At 38.4% G+C, this 20008-nt stretch overlaps 1 protein-coding gene across 1 annotated transcript in view; it reads right to left on the bottom strand.

Moving 5' to 3' along the window:
• Positions 1-558: 558 nt before the first annotated feature.
• The window catches only part of HHIP (hedgehog interacting protein), a 66395-nt gene continuing 46945 nt past the window's right edge, over positions 559-20008 (bottom strand). The window contains exons 7-13 of the mRNA XM_008936650.1: positions 18704-18847; positions 17699-17820; positions 15542-15665; positions 14754-14884; positions 14083-14164; positions 3694-3842; positions 559-1704 (exon numbers count right to left, since the gene is read on the bottom strand). Of these exons, the coding sequence (XP_008934898.1) occupies positions 1511-1704; positions 3694-3842; positions 14083-14164; positions 14754-14884; positions 15542-15665; positions 17699-17820; positions 18704-18847 (946 nt within the window). The 3' untranslated portion in view covers positions 559-1510. The remainder of the gene's footprint in view (positions 1705-3693; positions 3843-14082; positions 14165-14753; positions 14885-15541; positions 15666-17698; positions 17821-18703; positions 18848-20008) is intronic.

The following is a 20008-nucleotide window of genomic DNA, read 5'->3' as shown; positions in this document are numbered from 1 at the left end:
CTGCTGGGGAATAATGTGGCTAAAGTCTTCTAGATCTTATTGCCTCAAGTGCTGTAAATAGTAAACCATAGGATGTGCACACTGGGGCTACTCTGCTTTCTTTTCATAGGCAAGGTTTTATAAAAGCCAGGTAGTGCAAAGGAGATCTGACAGTCATTAAGTAGTGAGCAAAGAAACTGCCAATAACGCCCTAGAGCTAGAGCTGAGAGAGCACCAGCTACTGAAGAGACATCTAATTAGACTACCAATACTTTAGAAAACCTGACTACAGCATGTACACCGTATTTATTGATACATTTACAAAGACTCAATTTGCTGTTAGCTCTTCAAGGAAACATTTACACTGAGAACCGCGTTTGGTACAAGTGCCACCTTACACAGCCAACACGTGCTCACGTGAGAGCTCTTGTCCAGGGACGTCCCGTTCAGCGTGAAATCAGCAGCAGTCTGCTCGTGCACAGTCTGGCCTGTCCTGGTACAGTAAAAATCTCTTTATGGACACTTTTAACATGTGCTGGAATTTTATTACCATTGGTTGGCGGTTGTTTGTTTCATCCGTCGTGAATGAACACAGGCTGACACAAGGATACATTTCTAGCTTAGATCCACAACACCTTAAAGAGTGTGTTTGTTTGCTCTCTCTTTCCCCGTTTTTCCAATTAAGTTGGTTGAAAAATGTAACTTTAGCATTTTACAGGACATGGTAAAGCTGTCTCATCTAGGTGATGTCTATATTATAAAAATAAAATAAAATAATATAAATATGTAACATGAACCCAGTGCCCATCGTTAAATAAAATACATGATAAAAAGCAGACCTTCTAGGATGACTGGTTTTGAAATATGCGAATATAATTTAATTATTAAACACTTGAAACAATCTCGATATTAAGCTGCGATAACCAGATTTCTGCATCTATGCTAGATAAAGAAATGCGTAACATTCTGTAATAGAGTTACATGGATGAAGGTGAAGGTTACAGTCTTACAATGGATTGCCTAGATAGGAATGCAGGAAGGAGTTCTGAAATATTGTCTCACGACGTAGCTCAGTTCACCTTAGAAACCGTGACAACTGGATTTCATTAAGTCCAGCAGTTTATACAGCGACGTTTGGAAACCGCTCTCTTATCCCTCTGATCAGATAGGTACAGACACGAGATTTCTGGGGTGTCACAAAAGTCCTTGGACAAAAACGTGGCTTACAGTGGAATTACTCTGTAAACTATTTCTCATGAAGAAATAAATATTAAAAAAAAAAAAAAAAATTCCACTAGCTCTAGAACCGTGTGTTGTGATAGTGCGTGCGCGTGTGCCTGTGCACGTGTTGGACGTCGGGAGGGTTCACACACACACACAGAGAATTTGTCTGCACGTTTGTGGATATTATACTTAAATTAATAAAGTAAATCAAATCGCCGGTATTTGTCGCGGGGTCACAGTCTTTTAAACACGACAGGATTCAAAACAAATGCCCGTTGAAAGTGTAGTTTCCAAACAGTCCCAGAAACTATACAATATAGCTGGTTAGATCCAGCAAATAGGATGTCATGTCTAGGATCTGATCAAGAATACCTGCCCTTGTCACTCTTCGGATGTTTCTATCCACTTGTTCACACTGGGGGCCGAGATAGCCTTTTTTACACAAGCATTTATTAGGCCTTACACAGACACCTCCATGTCGACAGGCTGGGTCACATTTTGCTGTGGGTAAAAAAACACCGGGTTTCTAATTTGCTGAGAACATCACAAACTGAAAAGACACAGTGTGCATCAAAAACAGCATTTCTAAACTTAGAGTGATAAAGCATATCAATTAAAAACAAAACCGAAAGGACAAAATGTCAGAGGATTTGAACCCCTATTTTTCAAGTTTTAGAATTTTAGGGGGATGAAGTAATTTGTATGTCTGAGAGGGCGTCACCCAGGACAGACTGTGAAAACTCTAACAGCAGATTTTTGAAAACGTCCAATTCCTCTCTTTGTGCTTGATTTTGGAGTGTGTAGAAGACCCCTCTCAAAAGACCTGAGGCTCCAAATCTCTTACCATTTGACACCAAAAGGTTGTAGGCAGTGTTAGCCAAACTATCAACCAGTAACTTTAGCTGCAGAAGTATTCTCATCTGGGGCAGAGTCACAGTGCTGTGATAAATGTAATTGTCTCTTTCTTTTTGCAGACATTTTGCTGTTTAATGTCACTTACTACAATAAAGCTATAATACTGATTTACATAGAGTTATAATACACTATATAAAACTAGGTTTCTTGATTTTATTCATTGGTTTCTTAATTACACTAGGAGGAAACTGGTGCCTCATAAGGTAATTTTTCTTATTGAAATTATAATAGTAGCTTGAGGCCCAACCTAGAACATCTCTGTTAAGTGCTGTGTGGGACACAGGGAAGAAAGTTTCCTAGTCTACATATTTTCTGTTCTTTCTTTTATGTTGCATCTATCAGATTGTCTGTCACAGAGCTGCTGTCTTTTAAATGAAACAGACTATTCAAGACCCATTTATGTTCACACTGGAGACATGTTTTACTTGAAGTTCTGCTTGGACAAGGGCTGTAAGAATGGGTCTCATTCTCTACATGTAAGAAATCTCTGTTGGACAAGGGAGGACAACTGAACTTGAGCTATTTGGCCAGATCTCCTCACCCATTTCTCCAACCTGCTTCTGTTGCGTGATGGTCAGCTCATGAGTCTTGCCAGTAAGATGTATCATTAATGATTTCATTCATTCCATTTCATTCCAAATTAAGTCACTCCTGCTCATTGCTAAAAACCCTGGCTGCTGAATTTCACACTCCAGGCTGTTAGACAAGGGAGGACAACTGAACTTGAGCTATTTGGCCAGATCTCCTCACCCATTTCTCCAACCTGCTTCTGTTGCACGATGGTCAGCTCATGAGTCTTGCCAGTAAGATGTGTCATTAATGATTTCATTCATTCCATTTCATTCCAAATTAAGTCACTCCTGCTCATTGCTAAAAGCCCAGAGGCTGCTGAATTTCATGCTCCAGGCTACAAGGACCTCATAGCTGGCTGTCCTTCAGCAAGTCTCTTCTGAGTGCCCTTGCCACCTGAATTATCCCTGGAACATCATGTGATCCTGGCTTTGTCTGGCTCCACCATTCTCTTCCTCTTTTGAGTTCTATTGCCATTACATTAACCTGATGTCTTTGTATGGGCATCTGGTCAAACTCGCTTTTTTTTAGCATCAAAAGTAAGAATGTACCAAAACTAAAACATTTGCATTAAATTAGCACAGTGCAAAATCTGCACCAGTGACCTGCAGGTCTGATTTTTCATTTTTACTGACGAGGTTCTTCCATTTGACACTGACAATGATAATACTGCAGGCAGAAGCTGAGTGTCCAAACATGGAATGGGTATTGGTTACATTTCCTTTCATTTTACAGTCTTGGTGAAAAAATAAGAATACTGTTCTCTGTCATATTTATGCTATTAATTGCATTCTGTAATGCTTCACACTGCATTAGATGCTTTAACTGTTGCACTCATCTAAAGCCTGACTGCTCTCCTCCAAGTAACGAGGTCAGTATTTCTTTAATGCTGTGTTAGAACTGAGGATCAATGACATACACTGAAAATCTCTCTTAGCAAAGAATCAAAAGCGAATTATGGCATCACTGCTTTTTTCATGTGTTGCTATGAATCTATATACAAACCAGTTCTGCAGAACTCTCCTTCCCAGCCTTGGTTACAGCAGCATTTCCCTGTGGGAGTGCAGTGCCCGTTCCGACAATGCCTTGAGCACTCAGATGTCAGGATCTGTGCAGACTGAGCTGTTCTTTTGCATTCTTCAGGGACTAGAGGCCTGAGGAAAAATATACGAAACAAGCAGATAGTTAGAAGTTGGGGTCAAGGAGAAAAATTTCAGGTTTTTGTTAAAGGCCTGATTCTCTTGTGTGGCATTTTCAATGGGAGAAATCTGTCTTCTAAAGGAATGGCTTTTTGTTTGTTTTTCTCACAAACACCAATAAACATAGAGGTGATATGTTACATTACAGCAAAATAGAGTCTGATTTACTATTTTTTCATGTAACTGCCTTCAGACATCTGCAAGATTAAATAATAGTCCTTGAGCATTCTTGAAGCTTGAACCTGGCCAAACCAGCTTGCTGAAGAGCTTATTGCAGACAGCATGTATCTCTGGATAATATCATTATTAGACAAGTTAAATTCTACTGGTTGTGTGGCTTTTCTTCAGAGAGCACAAATAGCCACATAATTCAGTGCAGGATCTGCTGGTGGCTTTTTGCTTTTCTAGCTGATTTATGTTTCTGATTGTGTGCTGGGGAAGAGTAATCTGAACAGCAGGTTTCATGTCACACATCATGACATGCATAATAACTTTATGAAAGTATTACCTCTGTCTACAAATTCAGTTTGACATTGCAGAATTTTTATTTCCACATTTTCATGAAATCATGTTTGGATTAAGCATCTGACATCAGGAAAGACTTTCTCACTATGAAAGTGACTGAGCACTGGCAAGGTTGCCCAAAGAGATTGTGGAGTCTCCATCCTTGGAGGTATTGAGAAGCTGTCTGGACAAGGTCCTGGGTCACTGGCTGTAGGTGGCCCTGTTTGAGCAGGGGCTTGGGCCAGGGCCCCCCCGGGACCCCCCCCCCAGCCTCAGCCATTCTGTGGGTGATTCTGTGAAATGTATCCATGAAGGAAATTCGAGTTCAGCTGACTTAAGGTATTTCTGATACCATTATCTTGTTGGGCTTGTTTGTGTCAAGTCTTATGTAATGCAGTTTTTTATGCCATTCTCTACAAAATATTTCAGATGTCCAGTGGCCTTTTTTTACTTCCAAAATAAAATTTCCTTAACCAAAAAGGAACTGTAAAGTTCCTTCTGTAGTGTTAAGTGTGTAAAGCACTGAAATGTTTTAACTTAAATGTGCCCTAACTGTTGATACAACTTCCAAATGCCCTTTTTTTAAAAAAAAATTTAATTTAGCTGTATATCATCACACTGTCCACTTATTTTATTTGCTGTCTGAGTTCAGCAGCTAGAGACTGATAGGATCATCACAAGGCTGCAGGTTCCCAGTAGAGGTGCCATGTTTTGTCTCTGCTGTGGGTGTGATTGCACAGGAATAAGTTTGGAAAAGAATATCAGGATCTCCCAAGAGATCTAAGCAAGTAATTGAATGGGAATTAGTGACAAATACAAAATCACTCATTCTCAGAGAAATAATTTCAACTATTGCTATACATGACTATGCCTGAAATTTGTAGGACAAAGATTTTAATGGTTTTGTGGAGAGCTCAGAGAAACCTTAGCTAAGTGTCCAGCTAGAATCCAAACAAATATAAACAAAATTGTATGAGATATAGAATAAAAAATAACATTGTTCATTTTACTGACATCAGTATTAAACCCTCAGTTGTATACAAATAGCTGGAATAGCAACTCCTACACTGATTATGATTAAAATCCTAGATTGATACTCCTGTGTGGAGAAAAGGATAGTCTTTGCAGTCCGAGAAAGAAGGGGTATGATGGAAGTGGGGAAAGCAGTGACAGAAAAAAAGAGGAGGAAAATTGGATGTTCTTATTTCCCATTTCAACATCAGAAGAAATATCAAGGGGAAAAAAAATATTAAGCTAAAGAAAATAAAATTTTGTTGTAAGATTTAAAAAATACATTTCTATGCACAATGGGGTCATTCAAAGTAATATTAAATAGGGTAAAAATAATTTTTAAGAAAAATAAGCACTTGTACCTAATGTCATAGAAGTCCCTGACTGGGTGACTGGGCTTACGTTTCCCCTCCCATTTTGGCACGCAGCTTGTTACTGGTACATTACAGGGGTTCTGGCCTTTTTCTTTGAAACAGAGTCACAGAGGACAGGCTCACTGGTTTGTTTCACCACAGCACTTTCTCTCTTCAGTCCCAATTGCTACCGTGGTTATTTAAACACCCATACAGAAGAACTGGTTCCTTAAAGATGTTCAGGACAGAAGGAAAGTGTCGCTGCGTCTTTGGTGCAGCACCAAGTTCTGATTTCTAAAGCACCTCTGAGAAAGGGACTTAAGGGCCTGTACTGTTTAAGGGCTTTGAAACATGTTTTGACACCTTTTGTGCAGCATATTTGAAACTCTTTGGGTTTTTTGTGTTTACATATTTCCACAGCTGTCTTTTAAATATAAAGTCGGGGTGGGTTTTCTTGACCTGTGAGGAATTCCAGTTCTGTAGTAAGGACTGCATTACATATGATCTACTTAAGAAAGTTCCTGCACTTAAAAAATATATGCAAGATTCACAGGCAATGCTGTTTTGGAAGCAGTTCTATAAAATTACATTATTTTCAGTGGAGATGCATTCAGAATTAAAGTATAAGGATCTGTCTTCTAATTCCTACCTCTGGGAAAAAAACTAAATCAAAATTTGAGGCTTTATCTTTCTAACCAGCTACATAGGAGGCAACATTATTTCTTCACTTGTCTCTGCTAAAGCCCATTTCTTTCAAGTTACTTTAAATGGGAGTCTACTCTTTTTCTTGCTCAAACACAAGTGTTTAGCTGTTTACTGTGTTCAGCAGAAAGCATAACCTCAGGGTCCTGGAGCACCTCTTGGAAAAGAGCTCCAGTGACATATCTTTAGCAGAGAATGACTTTGTAAGTCACAGAGATATTTTATTTGTGAAGATATTGATTTATTTTATTAATAAATGTATTTATCTGTGATAGTGCTGGAATATATGATTCTTTTTATATTTATATTTAATTAGGGAGGCAGGAATAATACTTTTTTTTTTCTATGCAGGCAAGCATGGCTGGTCCCTTTTATGATTTAAAGTTTTCTAGTGCTCTTAGTACTTGTGAATATAACCTTGCCTTTTATTCTACCATCAATCAATAACTTGCACTCATCAGCCTCGGATAATATTTATTAATGGTGGGGTGGAGTAGAAACAAAGATGGAAAAAATTCTGGTTGGCAGAGTGCCTTAGGAGAAGAGGAATACAAATGCAGCTGCAGCAGAATCCTCCTTGTGTGTGAGAAGAATTCCTGGTTTCCCTTAGTCGTGCTGTGGGAAAAGCCACACGCTCGCTTTGAACCAACAGGCAGCAGGAGAGAGTCTCTGCCCCACCATGCTTACACTTGGCACTCTCCAGGCTTTAAAGGGGTGCAAATTTTCAGGCTTAGCACAAACTGAAGTGAATCTCACAAAGATAACACAAGTCTTGAAACTGACTGTCGGGACTCGCTCTTCCCAGCACTTAGACAAGGCAATGATTTTGTTTATAGAACGAGTGCTTCGCTCTGTCTCCTGACGTGGAAAATGGAAGGGAATAGATGGAGCCACACTGTGGGCTGCAGAGAATTTTTTTTCCTTGTCTCCCTCCATCTATAAAACTCTAAAGGGTTCAGCTTGATTACTCTTACAGTAAGCACTATTTGGCCCGCAGAAAGTCAGCCAAAAATGTAGCTGATAATGACTATTTATATGGTCTGTACAATTCTAGTTATCTTAAAGAGCTGTTCATATATACAGCAGAGTACAGTATATCTTGCTTGTTAAAACAGGCTTTCATGAAACTGTATAACAACTCGAAATGTATGGAACATGGAGGAGAAGCTGTACTGGGGGCTGGGGCCCTGGTGGGGTCCCCTCGCTGACGTGTGCACTGAGCTGGGAATTCTTGGCTCTACCATGTGTAAAGTCATTTTTGCTGCATTACTGGAGCTAGTATAAGAAAGAAGCCTCTACTGTTAGTGTAGAGGCATATAAAAGTCTAAGCTGCTTTAACAGATTAAAACTCATCCTGGAACTGCTTAGGTTTTCATGCTTTCTTTAGTGCAGCTCATCACAGTTCCACTAAATGCACAGAGTGATTTAGCTGCTACATGCACCAGCCTGTAACTCAGACATACATAAATCAATGCAAATGGAGGGCCAAATCCAGAGTAATACAATGGTACTGAGCAGAAAACAATTCATCCATCGTGCCTTTGACACGATATCAAAAATCTCTGCACTAAAGTGAGAAAAAAAAATCAGATAAAATTCCTGGATGTTCAAATTTGAACAGACACAGCTGTAGAAATCCTGATTGTGGTGCAAAATATATGGAAAGAATGTTATGCTTCAATTAACTGCCCACAAGATATTAGGTATTAGAATGGTGCTTAAGTGTATCACCAAAATTTGTGCATTAGTTGTTTGATTTTCTTCCTTTATAAGGGAAAAAAAGTCAAGAAAAAATAAATTTGTTTCACTGCTTGTCATGGACAAAATTTACTGCTTGCCACAGAATGAATATAGCATCTCTTCAGGTACAGCTTCTAAAATTAAAACCTGTACCTTTGGTCCTGGGAGAGATGCCAAAAGCTCGTTACTTGTCTCCAGATTTACTACATGGGAATAATGTGGAAAAAACTCACGGCTTTTAAGATTTAAACTCAGCAGCATATCAAATTTATTCTTATATGGTATACTTGTTCATGACCTCTAGTCTTAAGAAATTCTGTCATGTTTGAAAACTAGTCCCTAGTGAAGCCTGTATCAATGTTAATAGCTAAGAGGTCAATGCAACTGCTAAACAGTTTGTATTACTGTCAGGGTGGTCATGAAAACAACACCTGCTGCATGAGCACTTGGCAGCTGGGTCAACAGGCACTGTGGGAATTTATCAATTTAGGGGGCCACTTGCATAACACTTTGACTGATGAATTGGGAAAGACTGGCTTACTGGGCTAAAGCTGCTCTATTATGTATGACTTTCTTTAGGATGGCAGAGGCTTCCTGCAGGCTCCAGAAAATAAGCAAAAGATAAACTGAGCTGTGTTTTTTTTTTCCTTATAAAGTGATAAAAAGTGAGAACTCCTTAATAGCTGATGCTAGAAAGACAAAAAAAAAAAAAAAGGGAAAAAAAAATCTCCCAAACCAAAACAAAAACTTTTACAGTCAGTGAGCTGTGATGTGATTGAAAAAAATCCTTAGGTTTTTCCATCGTGGTTACAAAGGAGTTTTTGTGAAGTACTTCTGTAAAGTGAAACTCTCTAGACTGGTATTTGCAAAAAGCTCTAATTTCTCTTTAGTGTCTCTTCTGGGAATAGTAACTGCATGTGGGTAGGTAAATGAGATAAGAATTTTGCATGCTCCGGCTAAACTAAACATAATTAGACATTAATTCTGGCTTTCCATTCCCTCAAATGACTTAAGGGATAGTAACTTTCTGAACAGAAAGAAATCATATGGCCCACCTGGGCTGGTGAGAGCATTCACCAACAAAATTGGCTCGTGCTACAGAGAGTTTCCAGCAGCAGCTTCAGAGTGTATCTATAGCTCAGCAGAGCTGAGTTCTCTTGATGCACATTAGTCCAATATCGTTTGCTTCTGGAGTAATTAGAGTCTTCAGGAGGGCTGTGCTTTCCTAAATGCTATTCTTCTATCCTACCATCAAACACCTGACTCATACGAGAAAATACAATCTCCAGAGTTTTTGTAAAGAGCCTGACCAATGTCAAACTGGGCTATGACCTAGGTATTGTCCCTCAGTGTTTGAAATGAGCCTGTTTGGAAATACCCTCTGATAGCAGAGATCCCAGAGGGGGATGATGGAAAGGATGATAAGGGGCATGAAAGAGGAGTGAGATGGTTTGGATCAAGTTCAAGTTTCAAGCCAATGGAGAGCAGCTATTCTGGCTGTTGATATGAAGCATATTGAACTATAAGGTGTTATGAGGAGAGGAAGAGGAAATCTTCATACATGTGTGAGGACACTTGCTTAAGCTCTGCCCTCTTTTGTGGAGCCTGCTGACTCCAGTGAGCCATTCTGGGCAAAAGAACTATTCATCCCCTTTGCAGTCACTGTAGCCACAGTGGCAAATACTTAAAACTTCACAGCTGGCTTTTATTTTAATTTTTTTTTTGATAAAAACAATCATAATATAAGTATTTTGAAAGAAGACTTTCCAAGCCATGTTATGGCTGTTCTGCAACCTTCCAAAGTTTATTTTCTTACTTCTTGGTCTGTCCCTGTCTACGCTTTTCAAAGAACTGGTAATGATGTTTAAATTACAGCTGATATGAAGCTATCAACAGATCTTTCTTATTTGAATATGCATTTTTATTACTGCCCGTGCAGATTTTCTCCTCTCATCATGCTCAATCTTCTTCTTTTCAAATGGGTTTTTCTCCTACTTTCTCTGTTATTAACTAACTACAATATTTGGACCTATACATATTTTCTATATTGCTGTTTAACTTGTTATTTTTATGGGTATTTTTACTTGATATTAGCATGTATTTGTAGAAACAGAAAGCAAGACAGAAAAATTACAAGCAGAAAGTAGAAAAATAGAAAATGAAAAGGTTTTCTTTTTTGGTCACAAAGACAATTTATGGAGTGCTAATATTTGCACTGATCTTCAGGACTTCTGACTAACCCAACCTTTTAGTTGAGAAGTAGGTGATTCTTTCTCCTTGTATTTCCTCAGGAGTTCCTAATCCTGGAAAGAAGTTTCCTTATGATAACATTTTTTTTTATAATCATCAGAGAATGGGGATATTTTTCAGAGACAGTTTTAGTTTAAAAAATTCTTCTTTTGTATGCTAGTTTAAGTAATTTACCTAATACTGGTTTTAGGTGTTTGTAATTCTTAGGGTTTCCCAAATCTTCTCCAGTCTCAGAGCTAATTATGCTATTGCCTGTTCTCTTCACTGTACTCCATTTTGGTAACAGGTATTCTGTGTGTATTTTGCAGCACACTTTGTTTTTACATTCATTTTTAACTTTCCTGTGTCTGATTTATCATTTCATTGTCTACCAGCTCCCAAGTACTAATGTATCATTATAACAATCTTAGAGAGAGAAGGATTATTTAATCCTGTGCTTTTGATAGGAGGCTATTTAGTTAATGATCTGAATTATTTGGAGGAGCTGAATGAAAGTTTCCTTGAATTCTATGTCTCAAACTGCCTTGAGGATGGAGGGATTAAGAACATCAGCGTTGACCACATTTATCAATTTCTCATATATCACCTCAGTTTAACACCTCATTTTTATTACATGGGAAGGATAGTTTTAGGATAGGACTTTCCCATTGCTCAGTACCAAAGACTAATGCAAGGGGTTCCCTGGATTATCCTCATCCTCTGATCTGGTGTTTTAACTTGCCCACTTCTTTTGAATTTTTTTCTGCTGTGAGCAATATCCAAGTAGTAGATTTCTTTCTTAAGCTATACTTGAGACAAGGAAATCAGGGTCAGGGTTAAGCTGGAGAACAACCTTGATTAGGCAGTAGTTTTCTACAAAGATTAAAAGAAATAAAATCCTGCATCTTCATGTAACATTTATTATTTAGAATAAAAGAACGATTTCATAAGCTTGCAGCAGCTTACACATGATCACCAGCAGAAGAAGACTGGTTTTTGCATGAAGTTATCAACTTCCAGCAAGGGGTTACCACAAGGAATGACAGTTTTGGTCTTTTTCACTGCCCCATGCATGGAAGGCTCTCTGTGCAGATTGATGAGTCTGCCAGGGGCCACCTCTCACAGGGTTTTGTTAGTAAGTAATGAACTTCCAAGACGTGACAAATCAACACTTTGATGACTTTATTTATACCTGATGCTCACAGCCCACCCGTGGCATCTTTATTTTGTGTTCTAGAAAGCCTACTGTGCTAGGGTTACACCTATATTTAAGGTATTTGGTGTGGCACATACTATGAGGAAGACATTAAAAGGAGCAACAAGATATTAGCATGCAAAAATACCAGCATATGAAGAACAGTTGATATTTTGCTGATAGAGCTTAACGTGAACACTTGCAAAAGTCATGGAATTTTAAAATTGTTAACATGTGTAACGTGAAATTAGCATGAAATGATAAATGGAGCTGCTGTGCTCTTTTGTGGAAGTAACTCATTCCCTTTCACTTAAAAGCCTCCAATGGTGTGAGACTGAAAACCAGCAAAATTCAGAACCTTGCCCGAATGAAAACTCCCCCATGTTTCTGAAAAAGTGTGAGCAAAAACTAGACTGCTTTGCCACAGTCTGTTTCATTTCAGCTGTGTGCCAATCTACAGAAGTATTTTCTAGTTTTCTGGTTACTTTCACCAGTAACCAAACACAGTCTTGACCCCTTTCCATACATGAAAACAGCCAACCGTGAGCGCAGCAATGGGAGGTCTGGCCTTTCAGGTATGTCAGCTGAAGACCACCCTACTGGAAGAGGTAACAAGAACAAAAAGCTGAGGTCAAACAAGGCAGCCCCATGTAATTAGATACTAATAGTGGATTTAGGGTGTAAAATTCACTTAAAACCATACACCAACAGACTAAACAATCCTGGCAAGAATGGCAAGTTTTGTCCTAAAAAAAATGTTTTTAATACCAGAAAGCATAAATAAAACATACATAATAACCTTGACTGACAGACTGCACTAACCTGCAGTAACATCTGCTTCCAAATTGTTTGCTATAGGTTTAGGATTGTATAATTATAAACCACTGAAGCTTTGCTGTAACTTACAGTACGGCGTGAATCCCATTTCTTGAATTTATTATTGATTTCACTTGTTGTTCCAATATCAAGTTTTAGAATTTAAATTCTGACAATAAAATAAACTCTTCTCTTAAACAGTCAACAGGAAAACAAAAAATGCAAGCCTCACTGTATCTGATGCTGATGGGGAAATGTGCTGAAGCAGAAGCTGAACAAATAGGCAGTTGCTTTTGCAGGGTATGATGGGGTCAAAGTAATTAGTACAACCAAATCCATTTCTGTTGCCCATTCCATTTTGTGTTCATTTCTGATGCTTTTGCAGGGTGGATGTGTTACCTTTTCATGCCACAGACTTGGTCTGATAGAGCAGCAAGATCCATCATGAAGAAAATGGTATTTCTGCAGCTAAAGTGAGTATCTGCTAGTCATCTGCTTTTATTGCTGCTGGGGCCCCTGGGTCACGTTGGGAACTCTGCAGGCTTTGCAGATCCCCTAATATTTTCATTGCTCTGGTTGCTCTGCAAAGATCACATCTCAAGAAATGTTTGATAGTTTTCTTTTAGCCTCATTTTACAGCTGGTAAATTAGTCTAAATAATTAAACCAATCATATTAATTCTGTGCCTTCTAAATAATTTGAGTGGGATTTATAGGTCTTTTGGAAACAGTGCTTTAAGAACTGTTAAAGAATTTAGTGTATTTTTGGCACATAATCCAAGGACAGAAGGTTTCCTTCCTTGGTGCTCCAAACCTGCCCAGGGAGACACAGGTAAGTGCAGGGGTATGGAAAGGTGTTGAAAACTAGTAAGCAGTGACAATTCACACCCACTGAGGGTTCAGTTCCCTGTATTCTCTGTTGGTGGCATCTCCTGTACAAGAGAAGAGATGCTGGGGAAAGGCTCAATTTGTCCCTTAGAGATGACTTATGGCAAAACTGAAGTGGAGGAAATGAGACTAGAACTGACTGGGGATGGCTTGTCCACTAGCTAGTACTGTCATATCATTTCTGTAGCACCTTTTCAGTATACAGAGTAGGAATTGTCAGCCAGTATTGTCAACCTTTGAGCCAGCTGCCCTTGTGCACTGTCCCACTGCAGTGACAGGTGAGGAAGCTGGGGACAATTCCAGCATCTGCCTTCCACTCATGCCACGTAACCTCTGTGGTACCTACAAGTCATTCACCCTCAGAACTAACAGGAACATCTTTTACCTGTACTGGTCCACACTGTTCCACATTAAATATGTCTCCACTTCTGTGGAACGTGCAAAGAATGTGAATCTGGTTGGGAAAGTGGGCAGCATTTAGCATAACTTTGAAGAGTAAGAATTTCCAGAAGTTGGTGTTGGTTACACCTCAGTTGTTCTGACATTCACTTTCTAGAAGACAGTGATTACTTTCAGTGAATCTATTCTGCTTGCTGCTGGTGGTACATGTGCTTTTAGGAAGCCCCCTGCACTGACAGCTTCTCTTCTTAGTGAACATCAGTATTGTGTATTCCAGCTAAAGGAAAGAACTACATTTGCCTTTTGCTTTTTACCCTGTTGAAGGACAGACTGATCTCAGGGAGAAATGTGATGCTTACCTTTTTGGGTCAATGATCTTGTAGAGTTTTCCACTGTTGGGCTGTGTCATACTTTTACTGCTTGATAATATGTAAATCTCACCTGTTAATGAAACCAATGCAATAAATTAGTTCTCCTTTCCTAACATATCAAATGCACGACTTTTGTGATCTAGCTGTATGTGCAAGATGAGATCTAAAATTTCAGAAGAAATACTCAGCACTGGAATATACAACAGAAATGTTATTTAAAAACTTAAATAAGCACTTTCCCCATATGGATGCTAAAATGTAAATGCCACTTTATCATGGACATTTTTTGGTTTATATTGTATAGAACTGGTTAAAAAAAATAGTGGGGAGGAAGGGAGAAGAGGAGGATGGGTCTGTTTCTGCAATATCTTTGCCCTTTATATCTGTAATGTTGGGAAGAAAAGCAAGTGTATGACACATTGTGTCATGGTGAGTGACACTGTTCACAGTATGTGAGAGGCAGTAAGGACCTTTGCCCCTTCCAAACCCAGTCTCTTCTCCACTCTTCTTACAAGGTGTAGGTGAGAGCAGTGTAGACAGCATTGGCAAAGGATAGCCTTAGATTTCTTCTTTTTCAACACTTACTAGAGTTTTGAATAGTTAAGCAGGCATTACTGATAAGGTTTATGATTTAGTAACATGTTTTTTTTTCTATTTACCTGATTCATCTTCACCAAATCCCAAGACAGGGCCTGAAAAGAAACCTCTACATGAACCAGTGTTGCCGAGACAGAGGGGCTTCTCTTGCCACTGTTTGGTTGCAGGACTCTGTTGCAGTGTTAAAAAATTTCTACATTCAAAAACACATAAAGCAAATTGTTATATTACATTTTGAAGAGAGTTTTCACTGTCCAGATAAACAAGTAAACACTTGCTGCAGGTAGCTCCACAGATACATCTGTGCAGTTCCTCATCTATTGATTTCCTGCTTGTTATTTTTTTGCAGATGCTTAAAAAGCACAGTATTTTCCTTCCTGTCACTCAAATATTGCAAAATGGGGCTGAAACTACACCATATAGCCATTTGTGAATCCTGAGCTATTTGGCATGGGAAAACTATGCCCATTTAGTACCAAATATTCATTTTGCTCCATCACTGATGTTTCCATAAACCACAAAAGTTTTCAATATCTTACTAGTTACACCCATTTGGGAAACAGTTCCACAATTAACATCTATTCCCATCATAATGTAAATGAGGAGTGTAGGTGTTTGTAGAACTCACATCTTAAGAGTTCTGTGATGCTTTTTTTCCCAAGAATCAGATATGTTACACATCTCACTAGTCATTAGGATACTATTTTATTTCCAAATCTAGAGTTTAATCTGCGTCATCACACCGCTAAGCTGGCGAAGTGACACATGACACAAGACTGTTGGTGTTCCTTTATACAGAGAGCTCAATAATTCAATATACCTTTTTATTTTTAAGTTCTGAGAAGCTTACCCATTGCGGTCTCCAAAGACATAACTTCCATAGAGCCTTTCAGACTGGCAGCCTCGATAGACAAATCCCCCAACCAAGGATCCACTGCTGAATGGTTTGAATTCTAAAAGTGAAGGCTCGCTTTCTAAAAAGGAACTACCGTAGCATTAGATCATATGCAGATTCATATTTTGATTCCCATTTATGAAAACGTTTTTACCTCAGGAAGAGAGGTTGATTCCAGTTAAACGTGCCTCAAAATTCAAGATGTGTTGCTGGAAATGAAACACTAAAAAAACCAAACTCGGCAAATGACAACAAAGGCTGTTTGTGAAACAATGGGTGAGGGGTTTAGATAGGAGAGGCTGTAATTGCTTTCTCCCCTGTGCACAGGCTGGGAGAAGAAAATTATATAAGGATTAGGTCAGACTTTCATTGAAGTTGATGTGATTACCTCTATTACCTTTTACGTGTCAATACAGTCTGCAGAATGGATCTCCTGAATTTCAGGAATACAATTAAATCCCTTTCACTGTCAAGTCCTTCCAGCATATAAGAGCAGAAATTCCAGTGCTTTTCAGCAGCACTTGTTTTCAAAGCCTTTCAATGGTTTGGGAAACTCTTTCAAAATCACAGTTTTGAGCATGGTATGTGTGTTACATCCCATAAAACACTAGTATTGCTGGCTGTAACTTCTAGTGGTAATTTATTTTATACTGCTGTTATAGTTGCACTTTCAAAGTGTTTTGGTATTTCTTTTTTACAAAACTGCAGAGTTTAGTCATATCAAATAATGTTTTCCAGGAAGTTTCAGTGCAAATGTTGCTATTTGTCAATCAAATCCTGCTTAGGGCAAAAGGAGGCTCAACCTGACATGTTAACTGCATAATTTTAAATTAAAGCCACAGCCAGTACACCTTTTTCTTATATAGGAAATTCTGTTTTTCAGTTGGATGGCCACCTATCTTTGATAAATTAATTTCCCAGATTATTCTACTCTCTTCAGAGTTAAGAGGTGAAATTTTATCAGGGAGAAAAGGATGAAGAGCTCTTTTTATTGAAGCAATTGAGCCACAGCCTAGTCTTAACATTGGCAAGCTGTTCAGGACAGACACAATACTGCTTAGTTTACTCTGCAGTAAAGATGCAGTCAAAATTCCATTGAAGCAGTGGTTTACCAAATATTATTCTTTGGTTTGGCTTTTACAAAATGAACACAGAAGATACATGCAATAACTAAAGTAGAACAATTGCATTACACTGTTGTGTATTATTGTACGAGCCAGCACAGCTGCTTTGCTCTTAAATACAGTACAGGTGGGAGAACTAGGGAGGGAATAAAACCAGCAAATGCTCCATTCCAGGAAGATAGATCAGTTCTTGATGCCTTTACACATCTTTGGCATTTATCTACCACCATGAATCTACAAGCTGCTAAATGGCCAACCAAGGCAGGTGATAGCTCAGGGTCACTGTCACCCAGCTTGCCTGACCTAGCAAGTGATCTTTGTGAGTACCAGTTAAGCATTAAAATCATGACTGATAACCATATTGATTCAGAGAGAAACTGGAACACTTTAAAATTTTAAGTCCCTAATTGAATATGTTTATCTTTTCTGCAATCTAGTCTAAGCTGGTTGTTTATTATGAAGTAGTAGCATTGTGCATTTTTCTAAGTTTTTCAGTTTAGTAACATTTAAAGGGAGCTCAGTCGTTTCCCTCTTTTGGTGTGGTCTGTTGTTCTCTATCTCTTTTCCATTATAGGATGCACAGGACCTGAGGTGGTTTCTATTCTGTATCTTAAAAGGTTATTTGTGAGTGGCTAAGAATACATTTTCATCACTTCCTGATATTCTAAAGTCTTTTCTTTATGAGACATTATATGCAGCAACAGTGAGATCCTTGACAAACTACCAACTGGCATATTTCTTAAATCTTATTCCCATAATATTCTACACCAACAAGAACAAAGTTGACTCATTTAAATTTTTCATCTTGCATCTTTTATCTGCATGTTCAATATTTTCCCATAAGTTCTGTCTTCTGTAGGTTACCTACTCTGCCTATGCTGTAAGTTACCTATCATGTCCTTCACCTGTTCTATTCTGCTTTCTATTTATTATTCCATGGGCATAGAAATGGACTTTTTCCAGTAGCTTTACCCTGGATGGAACTTACCATAGTCTTTACCCTTTATTATTTGTAAGATTCTTGCTGAAGATCTGTTCTTTCCATTTGAATCTGAGCAAAGGATAGTTAAATTGATGTTTACATCTGTTGGGTGGCGGTCCACAGCACATCTGTGACACAAAAATATAAGAAAAACCACAGGGTAGATGAGTTCATAATGTATAATTCTCTATCATTAGTATGAAACATCACATTTTGAAGGATTACTGTTTCTTTGTGGCGCCTACTCATCTGAGGGATCTGTTTCATACTGAGCCAAAACATGTGAGAAGTGTGTGGGATTTGTATGGAAGACCTTGCCCATCCCTGCACTGTCTTTTATACACTGTGCAGTAAAACTGCTTTATCCTAGTGCTAAAATGTGCTCTGCTCAATAACACCTGAAATGAACAGTGCTCTGACCAAGGGAAATGAGTTGACTGACATGGTCTAGGAAGTTTGCACTGTTAAAAAATCCAAGAATCAACTCCTGATCTGCACAACTTGGCTTTCTGAATATTTTCAATCTGTGACTTTAAACGTCACTTCAGTATTACCACCCACCTAATTTGCTGAATTATGTGTTGTTTAGTTAAAGCATTGTTCTCCTCCTTGTTTTTGTTTAGATATCACCAGATGTTCTCATTTGTTTTCCACGTGCCTTTTTTTCTCAGTCAAGATTCCCATCTCAGCTGTACTTCCCCATCTCTCTGCTTTAAGTTATCTTCTTTCAGAAAGGTAATAATTTTATTATTCATTAAAACCAAAAATCCTGTACTTTGTTTCTGTCAGTTCAGTCTTGACTTGTAATAGTTGTGTGTGCTCTTCTGCTTCCTCTTTGCTAATTACATGGGTTTCTAACTGTGACATATGTGTGGAGGTGGAGGGGTGGAAGTTTTTAAAAGTTTATAAATGCTTTTATTGTTAAAATGTTGTTACCTGACTGTATAAAAGATTTCTGGCTGAGAACAGTATCTGCTCCAGAGTAATTCAGTTTACTTAAAACCTACTTACCGGCCTGGATTGTGGAGTCCATGTGCAAAAATCTCAGGAGGTTGGTTTGTGCTGTTGAAATGTGGGTTGCTCCGTGGGATGGAGTAGGGGACATTGCACAGGTCAGTATTTACATCCAGGCGCAACACAGAACCTGTGAAATCACTGAGAAAGTTGCAGGGTGAAATAATTGTTGCTTTAAAAATGTTCTACTGGTAGATTTAATCCATATAGTACTACAGTGAACCAGCAAAATAAACCACCCAACTTTTACTGAATAATCACATTGAGATTGGTTTTGTGGTACACGTAAGTCCAAAAAATAGTAGTAGGACCTATCAAAGATTCAGTTTGGCTGTTTTGTTTATGTGGATGCTAGAATCCCTTTGATCATGCAGTTGATAAACAACTTGATAAAACCAGCAGCTTTCCATATAGCAGTATTTTTTATGCCTTCAGACAGGCTGTTAAATCTTTTCTGCTGTATCTCCTCTAGAGTAACTATGGCTATAATCACTGTGTAGTTACATAAGGCTTTTTGCTAACACTTTGAATCTTACTCTTGAATTGAATGATTTCTAGTCACCAGACAATCCAAAGATTAATGATATATTAATTAAAGAAAAAAAGTAAGCAATTGAATGGATGTGTTGGTATTTTGTTGTAAAGAATCAGAACTTTCTTGTTACATGAAACAGGACATGCCTTACATTCATGACTGTGATGGAGGGAGGGAGGACAAGAATGTAGAAGAGGATCAAAACTCTTTTTGCAAACATGAAAAGATGCAATAAATTGATGCCTTTCTTGATGATGGTGATGTCATTCTTCACAATGAACCTGTTTCAAGTCTTCTCTTATTTTACATTAATTTAAAATCAAGTTCTAGAATCATTCTTTGGTCTTGGTTTTAAGTATATCCTTACTGTCAAGGGCAGGAGCACCTGCTGTTCTGCTGAGCCAAAGAGGCCTGTGGGCATAGCAGCTCCTTTCAGGTCTGTAAAAGCTCAGCACCACAGTTCCTCAAAATTAACACAAATATTGAAATTATTCTCTAATTGAATATATTCTCTCACAGAGAATAACAAAACAGAGGGGAAAAGCAAGTTGAGAAAATTGTATGTGTAGGAAACAAAGTAGGATTGCTTCCTGTCTTCTCTAGACATTCTCCTAAGTGGCAAAGTTTTGCTCTTGACTCTGGTATGTGTTCGTAGACACTTTTTTCAAAGTTTGCTCAGTAAAGCTGTGTTGTTCCTAGAATAAGAATTTGGAAAAAAAGAAGTCTAACTTGTGCTTAAGGACAATTGCATCTATTGATGAGGGCTC

This window comes from Merops nubicus, unplaced genomic scaffold, assembly GCF_000691845.1.
Source record: "Merops nubicus isolate BGI_N331 unplaced genomic scaffold, ASM69184v1 scaffold7950, whole genome shotgun sequence".
Classification (NCBI taxonomy): Eukaryota; Metazoa; Chordata; class Aves; order Coraciiformes; family Meropidae; genus Merops; species Merops nubicus.
This window is presented reverse-complemented; position numbering and strand designations above follow the sequence as displayed.